Raw genomic sequence first — 12,729 nt, forward strand, 5'->3', positions numbered from 1 at the left:
TGTGAGGCTTATCTCTGGAGGAGATGTGGATACTGAAGAGAGGCTTTCAGTGCCTCAGTCACTCTGAGGTAATGCCCAGAAATCTTTGCTGTTTGAGGGACTTAGATCGGGATATCTTTGCAAGGCTGTGGATCTTGACAGGTTTGGCAACAAATGAAGTGATGGAGCTGCTCCTGCAAGCTCAGAGTCCGAGATGTGGCTTCCTGAAGGATCAGTTCTCAGAGGTGGGAATGCTTTAACAAAGTCCTCAGTTCCACCTCCTTCCTCTGAAGAGCCATTATGCCTTTGTGTTCTTTTGAGGAGAGTATTAAAGTATTTACCTATCAGCAAATTGGGGGAATATTACACATTAGAGTCGTCCTGCATTTTCTTCTATTTGATACATGCAAGTCTCTATATGAAACATTAAATATCCCTTCTGTTAGCAGCTGAGTTAGTATTTTAGTGACCTTATTTTCATCTGACCTTCGTGCACTTCCCCCATAAGTTCAAATGAGTACCAGAATCAGTCATTTCCCAGAGTTTTTAATTTATATGTGACTTCAAAATGCATGTTTTCTTTTATAATCTGGAAAAAATGTTCTGCAGTTCCTTTTGGCTTTTCTCCTCAGAGTCCCCCATATGAGGAGAAAAGAAAAGACAAAGAGAACAAAAACTTGAACCATTCTGAGAGTTTTTTCCTTTATTCCAGCATTCTGCATGTCAGGCTTTGCTTCCTTTTTGTGAAAATTGGTTTTATTGTTGGCAATTTTCCAGATGCAATGAATAATGGAACACCAGATGTCCACTGCTGAGAAAAATTACAGATGAGTAAACACTTTTCTGAGGTAGCATAAAAATCTATTAACAGTGCTTCTGGTGTGCCTGCAGACAGTGTGAGCTCCTGGCCTGCTGTGCTTTGTGCTGCACAGAGATGAATATCCAAAGCCTCTGTAGCCCTCTACATGCCTGGATCTGCCAGGGATTCCTCTAGATGTAGATTATTTTCTAGGAATGGGCACTCACTACAGTGCTTGAGTGTGAATTCAATCACTGGATTTAGTTTTAATTATTGTCACACATGGGTTTGATTGAGGGTAAAAGTCCCAGAAATATTAGAAGAGATGGGGGTAAGGAAGGGTATGGAGAGTTGGCCTAATCCCCAGCCTTTCCTCTCCAGCAGGCACAGTTCTGGTTGTGCCGTGTTTTCAGACCCAAAGCAGGCTGTGTCCCTAAAGCCTTGTCTGGTTTTTCCCAGCTGTTTCAATCTCCTTGGAATAAGCTTTCACCACAGACTTTGCCTGTTGTACCTGACAAACATGACCCATCTACTTGGGAAAAGCAAAAGTGTTCAGTGGTGGGTAATCCACATTTGATTGAGCAAACTATTGGAGAGCTTCACTAGTCCTTACCTGATTTGTATGTGTCTCACCTGAACTTTCCTTGCTGCAGTAAAACCCATTGCTTGTGTGTTCTCACTGGGAAAGACTCTTTATTCTCCCTCTCCATTGCCTTTGCAGCAGTTTTACACATGGGAAAAGAAGTCATCCTCCTTCAGTCTGGTCTGTGTCCAGCTGTACTCTCCTGTTGCTGTCCTGTGCACAGGTGTGTTGGAGCCTCCTGGAACACTGGCTTGGTCCACTAAAATGAACTGTGCAAAACCTCAAAAAGCTTTAGGTCATTTCAGTGAGCTGAGTGAGCATCAGCTAAGCAGGATGGTCCTTTTGGGGGGAAGCATTTAATTACCTTGATAACTTTAATTGTTTTGATAACTCACACTTATGCTGTCCCTTTCATTCTTCAGTCTTTAGCAAGTTTTTATTGATTGCTCAGTCTTCTGTTTGGAGGATGACTCCGCAGTTTCTACAATAAGCAAAATCTCTCTCAACTTAAAATTTGTTCCATGGGCTTTTTTTAATGATTCTCAATGCTCTTGCATCATCTTAAAAAGACAATTGAGTTTATCTTCTCAAGACTCCTCTAAGTTTTGGAAATAGGATTGCAGAGAAGCAGAAGGCTTCAGGGGTCCATCTATTCATTCTCACAGCTTGAGGACAGTAGAAGTAACTTTGTAGAGCCCTTTTCTCTTTGTGTATTTTATGTTCAGAGCAGGTAGGCATGAGGCTGGTAGATAGCTGATGTTATCCTAATGGAGAGATGGGAAGGAGCAAGTTGTTAATTTAGACCTTAATCATCTGGACACTGGACTAACATTAGAACTCAGTGCCTTAACTTTTAGTCTTGTGCAATCAGCCCATAATTATTTGCCTTATGAGTGACGGAGTGCCCATAGCCCCTGGTGATCTCAGTCACAGTTGTGAATGCTCAGTGCTGCAGAAAATCAGGTCAAGTGTCTCACGGAGTGTCCACAGAGGAAGGAGCAGTTATGTCTGAAGAGTCTGTAAGAATAACAAAGGGAAAGCAAGCTTGTTTACATATGCTCAGTCCATCAAATTTACATTTATTTTAAAAAAAATTAGAATTACAAATTGAAATGATAATATTTCTGTTCTTGAGCAAGCCAGATCTACAGGCAATTGTTTTCGTGAAGCATTGATTAGTATTTTTAGTATTAGCCATCCTAGGCATTAGAAGAAAGCAGTATATAATAATATATTTAAAAGCTGTTGGACTAAACACTGGAGATCAAGCTGAATTGTCTGAGTGCTGTGTGACACATAAATTAACTATGCTATTATAGCCATGGTTAAAAGATTGTACCAGCTTTCCTGTGTGATCTTGGTGTCGGTGCCTTGGCACTGACCTGCGCAGTACAGGAATTAGCTGCTACCTTCTGGAAATGGTAGCAGAATATACAGAAAAACTGATTGGTTTTGGCAATTCACACATTTTTAGAGAGAGAAAACTAAGTATAGAAATGTGGTAGTATGACTCGGAGGTTTTTGTCACGTAAGGATTTTATTCCCAGCTTGGAAGAAGTGGTTTGTGTAGCCTTTCAGTGCAAGGTTTTGCGTTGGGACTGTCGAAGAGCACAGAATAATATTGCATGCTACGATGTGACACTTCAGATGATTTTTCTGACTAACTGGGCAGGACCTGTCGAGGCTAAAAGCATTTGGTGAGAGGAAGCAGCAACAGCTGTTTTGCCTGTAGAGTCAGTTCTGTGTGTTGGTGCAACTGAGGAGACACCTGCAATTGAAGGCAATTTAAATGGACAGCTAGGGGTTGCCACGAGATAGTTCTTGATCCCACAGGTATGGGTAAAATGTCTGGTGATACCTGTAAAGAACAGAAGAAAAGAAAGAAACTTTAGTCAATGGTAATAAACATCTGCTAAATACCCCACTTTTGTGTACAGTCTCGCTGTGTGGTTTTTGGCCGTACATTTCATGGAACTTCACGTGATTCCTGTGTGTCCAGTGCTCCAGCCTGTCCACGTTCCTCTGCACGGCAGCACAAACATCTGGTGTGTCAAACAGCTCTCCCAGGGTCTGGGGTTTGACACTGACGTGCCTTTGCAGACTGGGAACTGGAGGTTTTACTGGAGTGGATAACAAGAACAGCAGAGACATGCTGGAGAGGGATTACTACTAATAATATATCCAGGATGATTTTGATGGGTGTAGGAAGTGAAGCATTGCCATGCTGTGCTGGCCTAGTTGTTGCTGGTATTTCTGCCTTCTGTCATGGTTTGACTGGATTAGAAATGCTGCAGACCACATAGAGAGCTTGCTATGCACCACAAGTAGTGAGGAACTCACTAGTGCTCAGTGATAATTTTTCTATACTTGGACTTTCAATTTTGCTTTAAGTACTTACTATAATGTGATATAGTGAAAAATTTATTGTGTACAGAACTTCAATGAAATTATTCTAAAGATGGGCTGAATGAGCATTATGCATTGTTTGGCCTTAAATGATGCTCTGTGCTTTCAAAATCAGAGCTGGGAGTGGTGATCTAATTTGGCTTTCGATCAAGTGGCTGTAGGGTCAACATGAGTAATTTGGTTCAAGTTCCAAACCTGTACCAGAAATAAAGCTTATGCTTATAGATATATTTAATTGAGAGCAAACAAAAACTCCTCAGTGATGCAGAACACATCACGGCATTTGGTAAATTTGTTACCAGGTTAGTTCCCGATGATTGTTTTTCTATTTCTGCAGGATTTAGAATTCACATCTGAAGTTTCTAGATACTATTTTCACTTTGCAGATGGGTAGCTGGGCAGGAAGGGCTTCTGTGGTGTGCCCAAGGCCGTGGATAAAGCAGTGAAGGCTAGAATTGATCTGCCTGCATCTGATCCTCTCTTCTCTCTCACCCTCTTGATGGAAGCTCTGCCTGGGTGTGCAGTGCAGGATTGTTGTTTGTGCTGATGTTGATGCCTTTTCCTAGTGGTCAGATGTGGGTTTTGGGCAAGAATATTGAGGGGACAAGTCTTGTCTCTGAACTATGAATAACTAGAGTTTTCTGTGTCTTGCTTTCTGGTGCTGTGCAGGGGCATGGCACACCATCAGGTACTCCAGCAGGGAGCACTGAGGGAGAGAGCAGAGTCCTTAGAAATGGGAAATGAAGGAAGGGGGTAAAGGCATTACCAGTTAATTTTAGAAGACTTTGCTTCATTTGTGTGAGCCGTTGTTCGAATATATTTTGCACTTGGATGGGATAAGGTGCCTTGGTCAACAAGGAAAGGATGCTGTATTACAAGTCTGTTACCTTTTGTTTTGGGTATCTTCTAGGCAATGGAATTGATAGTGTAGTAACTGCTAGATTTAGTAGTTGGTTTTCTTTGTTATTTAAGTTTTGGGTTCAACTTTATAAAGTGTAGGTACCTAGTCCATAATAGAGTTAATTGAACTTGATTTAGTTTTGTTGGTGTCAGAGAGTTGCTTGGAAGGACTCCATCAGGGTGTTGTCAGTCTTTTAATTTGGGTTTTGGCTAAAATGGGTAGATTACTTCAGCACCAGAGAGGCAAACAACCTAAAGACTGCAAAAAATGTGGGTAGCTTTGTGTGTTAGTAAAAACGACAGGAAATATTGATGGAATGTGTGTATTGGATTCATTGTTGTAAAATCCTAGAGCCTTTCTAAAACTCAGCTCATTATGAGATACCTATTGAAGAAAAACTATAAAAAACCAAACAGTCTACTAGAAAATACATTTTTTACAGAGGCAGTTTTATATAATGGTCATTATGTCTGCCCTGATTATTGTGCATGCTTGCAGAACAGGCAAAAAGGGAAACATTTACTTGTTTACCATTGGATGTTTGAACTAAATGGTGTCTTCTACTGTCTGCTTTATATTCATCTATAGGTAGTTTTAACCGGACCAGCATAAATTTATGTAGTCTTAAAATATAGAGGTGTGGGTTCAAAAAGCTGCAAGGGTACAAAGTTCATTATAATTGGAATTGAATGAAAACATCAGACTTTTTTTCTAAACTAGAAGAGAAGCAGTTGACTGCATGTTAAAGGACTATATTGTGTTTATTATAGTTAAAATATCCCCAAATGCCAAAGTATGAAGTATACTTCTCCTCCTGTTCTCTTCTCCAGGACAGGTGATAAAATGGTTATGTGTCTCAAGCTTTCAGGATTTTTTTATCAGTGACTTTATTCTCAGGCTGAAGGAGAGAAAGAGGGAGAGTTTGATTTTCCTGGTTATGAGACCATCATCTTTCAGACACAGATATTTTCTTCTATTAAAACCAGAAAACCACAAAGGTTCATATTTGTATAGTCCATAAGGATCAATGAATTTTCCAGTTGTCAAACCATTCTTGTATTTTGTCACACACTGGCTTTATTAATACAAGAGTGTAGAAGGGCAACTTGTTGTCTTCTGATGGTCCAGTCTGAACTTTACCACAGAGGGGTGGGTTTTTTTTGCAGCCCTGTTTTGCAGTTTCCTGTTTAGCTAAGGACAAGGAGAAAACACCCCAGGCCTTTGCAGTTCCCTGGTGTCAGGTTGTCTGCCCTTAGCACCGTGGGTCCAGCTGCCTTGTCCTCTCTTCTGCTTCTGGCTCTTTATACCCTTCACTCCATACTTCTAAATCAGGGTTTTGCTTTTCAAATAAGCTTTCTCTGAGCAAGTATCCTTTTCCTTGTGTGTGAGAGCACTTTCCTAGAGCAGTTGAATGCTGCTGATTACTACATCTGGGCATGCAGAGCCAACAGTTGGGAACAGTGATTAGGTTAAAAAGGAAAATTTAAAAAAGAAATCCCACATAGCAGTTGTGCAGGATGCCTTAAATGTCTGTGGAAGGTACCTCACACGGCGCACACATAAATTTTCTTGAACTACTTTAGGAAGCTTTTCTGAAAAGTAAGATTGCCATGAATCCAGCTGGAAGTAGATAATCTGAAGATCTAAGATGGATAGGTTTCCTTTGAGGTCCAGCTAGCAAAAGCACACGTGTGTGTGTGTGTGTGTGTGTGTGTGTGGTGTGTCCCTGTTGTCCACAGGGATGGCGTGAGGAACCACACAGAATCCAAGTGCAGGATAAAATGGGATTATTTAATTAATTACAGACTTGTTTATATAGCTTTGTTCACAAGAGTGGTGTAACATCATTGGGTGCTTGACTATCCACCTCCCAGAGTGATTGGCTGAACGGTATAACACCCATTTCCAAAATATTTTTCCCAGTGTAGAAAACAAGACACAAACAGCTTGCACCTGCAGTATAGTTTACAAAACAGCAAACTGTTTCCCCAGCTAGTTTGTGTGAGAAAGGAGACTTTCACAAGAGGCTGTAAAAACTGGAAAAATTTCTCTGCCAGCTTTTTTAGCATCCATATGTGTGTGCTTGTGTGGGTACAAAAAAGTACTTCTTTCTTCAGTCTTGTTCCAGTTGTAGTGAACTTCTCCATTTCAGAGATCTGGACGTTACCTTTATTTTTTCATATAGGAAGTCAACTCAGAACTTAATTCAGTCTTATGCTGTGTATGATAAATTCTTACCAGTGTCTGAAGTGGTTGCTTTACATTGTCAACTAGAGCCCTGTTAGGAGCAATCACATCCTTTGAAACACAGTAATGAGAGTTGTCTCTAATGAAGAAATGCTTATGGAAATAGCACAAACAGCATATATGACATTTTTGTTCAAGGAGAGCTCAGACTAACTTCTGTCTCATAGTGAAACTGGAGAGCTTTTACACCAGCCTGGTGTATTGGCCCCTTTAAACCAGTAATGCTAGAGTGATGCTTTTAGCTCCAAACAAACATTTTGTTTGTTGACATGTGTTTTGCAACAAAGTGGCTTGCTAATTATATGGTATAAAAAATGTAAATTTCATGATGAGGCACTGTAAGTAAAATTGTTGGTAGCCCAAAGTAGTAAGTACTGGAAGAACTAGTTGTATGCAACTGTCAGTCTAATTGGAACTGTAATATGAAGAGGCAAAAAAGTCTGTTCATTGTGTACAGTTTGGTAAATAAACATTGATGTATGTATGTGTACGAGGGTGGAAATTATACTTTATATGCTGTACTGTTTTGTTTAGAAGGATACAGTTTCATTTAGATTCTCCATTTGATGCAGGTCACATTACCTCTTCCTGGCTGGATTTTCTTCTTGCCTTGTGCAAAGCTACTAGAGCACAGGAAAAAAATGCCCATCAAGAGGAAATTAAGTATTTAGATAAAAGAGTTTGAACATATCCCATGTTTTAAAAACACACAGTTAAGTCCTTGATATTCATTGCCCTTGCTGAACTGCAGTGCTCCATGCAGCTCTTCATAATACCCCAGGACCTGTAAAAGGGGAGACTGGAACAAATCTGTTTAGTTTCTCCAGAACTTGCATTTTCTGGAAGAATAGGATGGCAGTTCTGTGTTTAATTCCAGTGAAGATTATTGAATCTGTCACACTGTGCCTTTATTTAATGGTAAAGTCACATCTGCTGCCATTAGTTAACTCCTTGGTTAGTCTTTTGGGTAGAGAAATGTTACTAGTGGATGTAGTGACATTACAGATGCAGTCTACTTTATTATTAAAGCTTACAACTTCAGTTTCATCAAGTTAAAATACCTTCTGCTGCAATTAGACACTTGCACAGCTTCTGATTATTCTGTGAAATTCAGTCACACAAAGCTGTGAGCCAGAGGGTCTGGTTGAATAGGTGTAGTGCCATTTGAACACACATGTATGGTGGTAAACAAATATGGGAAGTAATGCAGAACATTTATTTTTAAATTTTTATTTAATTGCACAAAGTCACCTAAACAGAAATGTAAAATCTGAATGCAAGAATATGACGAAGCTGTTTCAGGGTCATCCATTCTAAATTTCTTGTGGTTTAGTAGTGATGCTACTTCAAAATTGACCTTTATTGTTGACAGCATGTTTTATTCAATGTATTACTATTTTGGAGTCACATCTAACAGTTTTTTTCTCTCTCTTACAGACTGGACTTTGACATTCATTTCATGAAAGAGGTTTCCAAGTAGTTGTCTTATAATAACTTTGAGAAGTTCTATGTAGCTCTTACTTTCAAGAGTGCTGCAAAAATGATTACTTCAGATTTGCCAGTACTACAGTGAGTATATGCTTTTCTCTACATTTGAAATCTTCACTTTTATAAAGGTTGAAGTAAACAGAGAGGTGATTGTGAGGATAAAGCACAAGCTTGAGAGAAGTGTATGTTAGTGTGACTGTTCCAGGCCTCCTGTGTTTTCATATGCTGAGAAACTGTGTAAAAAAAGCTGCAAAACACTTAATCTAAACAATATTTCTATCTATGTATAGAGATTTAACTTTGCCATGAAAATGTCTTTAATGCTTGAGGGAGATTTCAGCAGCATGTATTGGTTTTGGTCATAATTGACCATATTGTGTATTCCAGTTGTGTACTTACAATGAGCTGAATTTATTGTGCAAAAAGCCTTTGCCTACTGCAGTTGAAGACAGCAAGTGGCATGGATATGTTTTGGTCCTGCTAGGAAATAGGAGTGGCTAATGCACATGGGAACATGAGTTCGCTTGGATAAAGTGAGCTACTGGGAAGAACAGAGTGGAAGTCTGTAGTAGGAGGAGCTGGAGAGTAAATCAAGTACAGTTAAGAAGGAATTTTAGAGACAGGAACCTGCTCCTTCACAGGGCAGGGAGAGAACACAAAGTGAAGAAGCTCATGCGGTGAGTTAATGGCAAGAGAAATAACAACAGACCAAATGGGCTTGGCTTGGAGAAAATTAATTTACTGCTAATTTAAAAAGATTTGGATGATGGTGAGAAACAAAGACAAAACCCACCAGGTGTTCCTTCTACCCCTGCCCTTACCTCAGTTCACCTTCAACCTTTCGTCCCACCCCATCCCCTCATGCCCCCAGCACAGGTGCCCAGCCCACTCCAGCATGGGCTCCTCTCACAAAACCCCCACCAAAAGCCCCCCACCATCCCCTCCCAGAGCCCCCTCTGTGACCACCCTGCTGCCAGTGCACCTGCACCAAGTACATTTGGTAACTATCTAATGTTAATTTATTTTTGCTTGGAATGTTTTCTAATTTATATTTTTTACCTCAGGGTGTGAAGGAGCCTCAGTTTATCAGGGTTGAGTGGGGTTCTAAGCTAAGATTTCAAGTCAAGTTATTTAAGAAATGGAATGGTTGGACAATTGAAAAGAAATTTGTCTGACCTTAATAATAACATGTTTTACATTACAGTTTTCTCTTGTATTTTTAAAACCTCTTTAAAAAAACTTAGTTGTGGGTGAGTACAGGCTAAAGCTGTGGATGACCTTGATGGGCAGCACTGAGGGGGAGTGTCAGCCTGAGGGGGTTCTTGTTAACTTAGGGATTAGTTGTGGAAGAACATTTTACTGGTTCATATTTCCTGGATTTGCCACATTCAAGAAGTGAGGGGATGTTTGTGAAATATGCCAAGATGAAAAAGCTAGGAGATTCTGTGATGGCAGTGGTAGGAAAGGGATATTCCCATTCCTGCCTCAAGAACCCAGGTGGACTAAGAAGTGAATGGAATATCAGAGAGTTTAAGGTTAAAAAGTACATATTAATGGATTTGGTAATGCTACACGCCAGCTGAAAAACCTGAGGGACATTAAATATACCGGCATATTCTTTAATCAGAGCCACCAATATTAAGCAAATCAAAGAGCAAAAAAACCCATGAATGTAGTTTTTTCTGATAGCATTTGGAATCATTTAATGCTACTCTGTGAAGTGTTGGTGAGATGTCATCCTCAACAATACATTGTAGTTTTGATTGCTTATGAGCAAGAGGAGGTTTTTCATTTCACAAAGGACTCAGCATGATTTGCACATGAAGGTTTTGGGACTCTCCTGAGGGCTCAGAACACTGGCTAGTGTGGATGAAGTATCAAAGAAAGTGACAAATTCTAATTCAGAAAGTCTCAGCCAGGCTTCATCAGGAAGAGTGCTGGCTAAGGGTGAGGAAACCTGAAGCAATTTTTGGGGTAGGGGGTACTAGCTTCACACATTTACAGATTTGGGAAGACACAGTCCAGTTCCACACAGAAAGCCAAGGTTTCCTTCCTAGCTCTTAAATGAATTATTTGAAGGATTATTATAATCTCCCATTCCTGTGCTTAATTTCTACTTCTTTTTTGTAATGTTTTCTAATCTTTCTGGCTACCCTCTTTAAACAAACAATCCTAAAGCCAATTTGATATGTTAATATATTGCTTAGGACCATATCATATATTCCCTCCCCAATTCTTCTTTGTTGAGGAAACATGAAAGGAGAATCTTTAACCTTTCTAGATTCCTAGAAGTGGCTTCAGAACACAATGAAGACAGGATTTCACTCATTGGTGTTTCAAATGTTTGGAGAAAACATCTGGTGTGTTTGACCTGTGTGATGGACAGCTATGAGTCTTCTCTCAGTGACATGACTCATGTTTGCTCTTTAGATTTTTGAAGATCCACCATGAGAACTGATTCATCCATGATTCATGAGCCTGTGCATTTAGCCATTTTTCTTCATGAATGCTTTTTTCACAAGGCTGAATCTGGTGATAGCAATTACTGAATTTATCTCTGCCAGAATGTCGAGCCCCTCAGCAACAGCGATTAAAGATTATAGAAGTGTTTTGGTTTCTTTTTTTACAAAACCTGATACATAAACACAGGTTTTTGCTGTGGTATGTTTTTAAAGGGGCATGGTGTATAAACTCTATAGCTAGGGCTTTGTGGAATAGTAGAAGAAAGGTAAATTTGTTTTAGTTCCTTTACAGAGATGTGAAATTTACTGTGTTAGTGGAAACATGTTTTTCAGAAGCATGATGTGGTAAAGGGCTGTCCAGTAATCTGTTAATTCTTCATTAGCATGGATAGTTTCAAGGATTAGTAATTATAACTCTGGAATAATATCTGGAGTTTTTAGAAGGGATCCTGCAGTTACTGCCACTTTTCTAGGATGCTTTAGTTACCACAGAAACCAGAAGGCAAAGCAGAGAAAACCTGAGCCCTAAAAAGGGGTTATCACTTGTCTCCTTTGCTCTGCTCACCCCACTCTTGGAGGTCGCCCCCACCTCTGTCCAATTCTCTCATGTCCCTGCCATGTCAAAGGAGTCTTAAGAGAGAAAAGGTTTAGCTTTAGGCACTGCCACCTCTCCTTAGATGAAGCAGGTTTCCTTAGGCCCAGATTATCTTCCCTCCCAACAGCTTCAGGAAAGATGAATTATGACTAAGCCAAAGTTTCCCCCTCAGGTGCCTAGTCACACACACATGGAATGAGGATAGGATAATTCTGGTCTATTAAGATGTGAATAACTGCCACTAGATAAATTACTTCTTAGCAGTTCTGCGAGACGTGTAGGGAATGAGGGAGATGGATGCTGGCCAGCTGCTTCCCTCTGAGTGCTACAACCTGCCAGAGCTGCAGGCAGGCAGGAGATGCTGTGCTGCTGCTCTGAGCTCAGAAAGGAGAGGAAAAGGGGCAGGTCTGTGTAGCCAGAGCAACTGCGAGGCTGGGACAAGCAAGAGGCACTACCCCCCAAACGGAAAGGGCTCATGGCCACACTGGAAGGGCGTTTTTGTGCAGGAGTTGCTTGATTCAAACAGAATTCCTTGCTGCTTGAAATGATGTTTATTTTAATATGAAACCAGCTAGGGACTGGAGGTTGTCCTTGATCCTGTCTCTCTACTCCAAATAATGTGAGGATTGAAGGGAACCCAGTTTTTGATGTTTTCCCCTTGCTCCTTATACATATTCTTTGCTGGAAAGAAGTTTCCTTTCTTCCTCACATGTTGTTAGGGCGAGGTTCATCTTGTTTAGTTTGAAACATTTCTATTTGAGCTGCTTGTCTTGATCACCTTACCAGCAGTGGAGAGAAAACACAATTTATAAGACTTAAACTGACTGACCAGTTTTGGACACTGACCTTAGTGTGAGGTATCTTGTACATTAAGATTTTCTGTTCTGCATTGCATATGTCTCAAATTTAGATTAGATGAATCTCACCCTTAGTACTCATTTATTGAGCTTTTCCCAAAAAGGGAAACGGCCAAAGAGGCTTCCAGCAAATTAGAGAAGTTTTACCAGAAGAATATGAAGAGAATCAGGTTTAAGACAACAGTCTATGTAAGGCAAAGAATAGAAGGTGGTTATTAACTTAATTGTTCCTTCCATATGCAGTGTTTGGAAACATTTGAAATTTCCAGAACTAAAGAGACAAATTTATCTGGAGGTTTTGCTAGACTGGACTGAGGCTGTATAGGAAAATAGAATTCTCTGTGGAGTAGATGCATGTGAAATAGTAGTAGAGTTTAATTTATTTATATAGCTCTGGTGTTTCAAGGGAAGG

The 12,729-nt window shown here is 40.1% G+C and overlaps 1 protein-coding gene across 1 annotated transcript in view; it reads left to right on the plus strand.

The window, feature by feature from the left end:
• STAG1 (STAG1 cohesin complex component) overlaps positions 1-12,729 on the plus strand; it is a 168,790-nt gene that overhangs the window by 26,626 nt on the left and 129,435 nt on the right. The window contains exon 2 of the mRNA XM_082288099.1: positions 8,353-8,484. Coding sequence (XP_082144225.1) covers positions 8,456-8,484 — 29 coding nt within the window. The 5' untranslated portion in view covers positions 8,353-8,455. The remainder of the gene's footprint in view (positions 1-8,352; positions 8,485-12,729) is intronic.

The sequence above is a fragment of the Coloeus monedula genome, assembly GCF_965178545.1.
Source record: "Coloeus monedula genome assembly, chromosome: 10".
NCBI classification, from domain to species: Eukaryota; Metazoa; Chordata; class Aves; order Passeriformes; family Corvidae; genus Coloeus; species Coloeus monedula.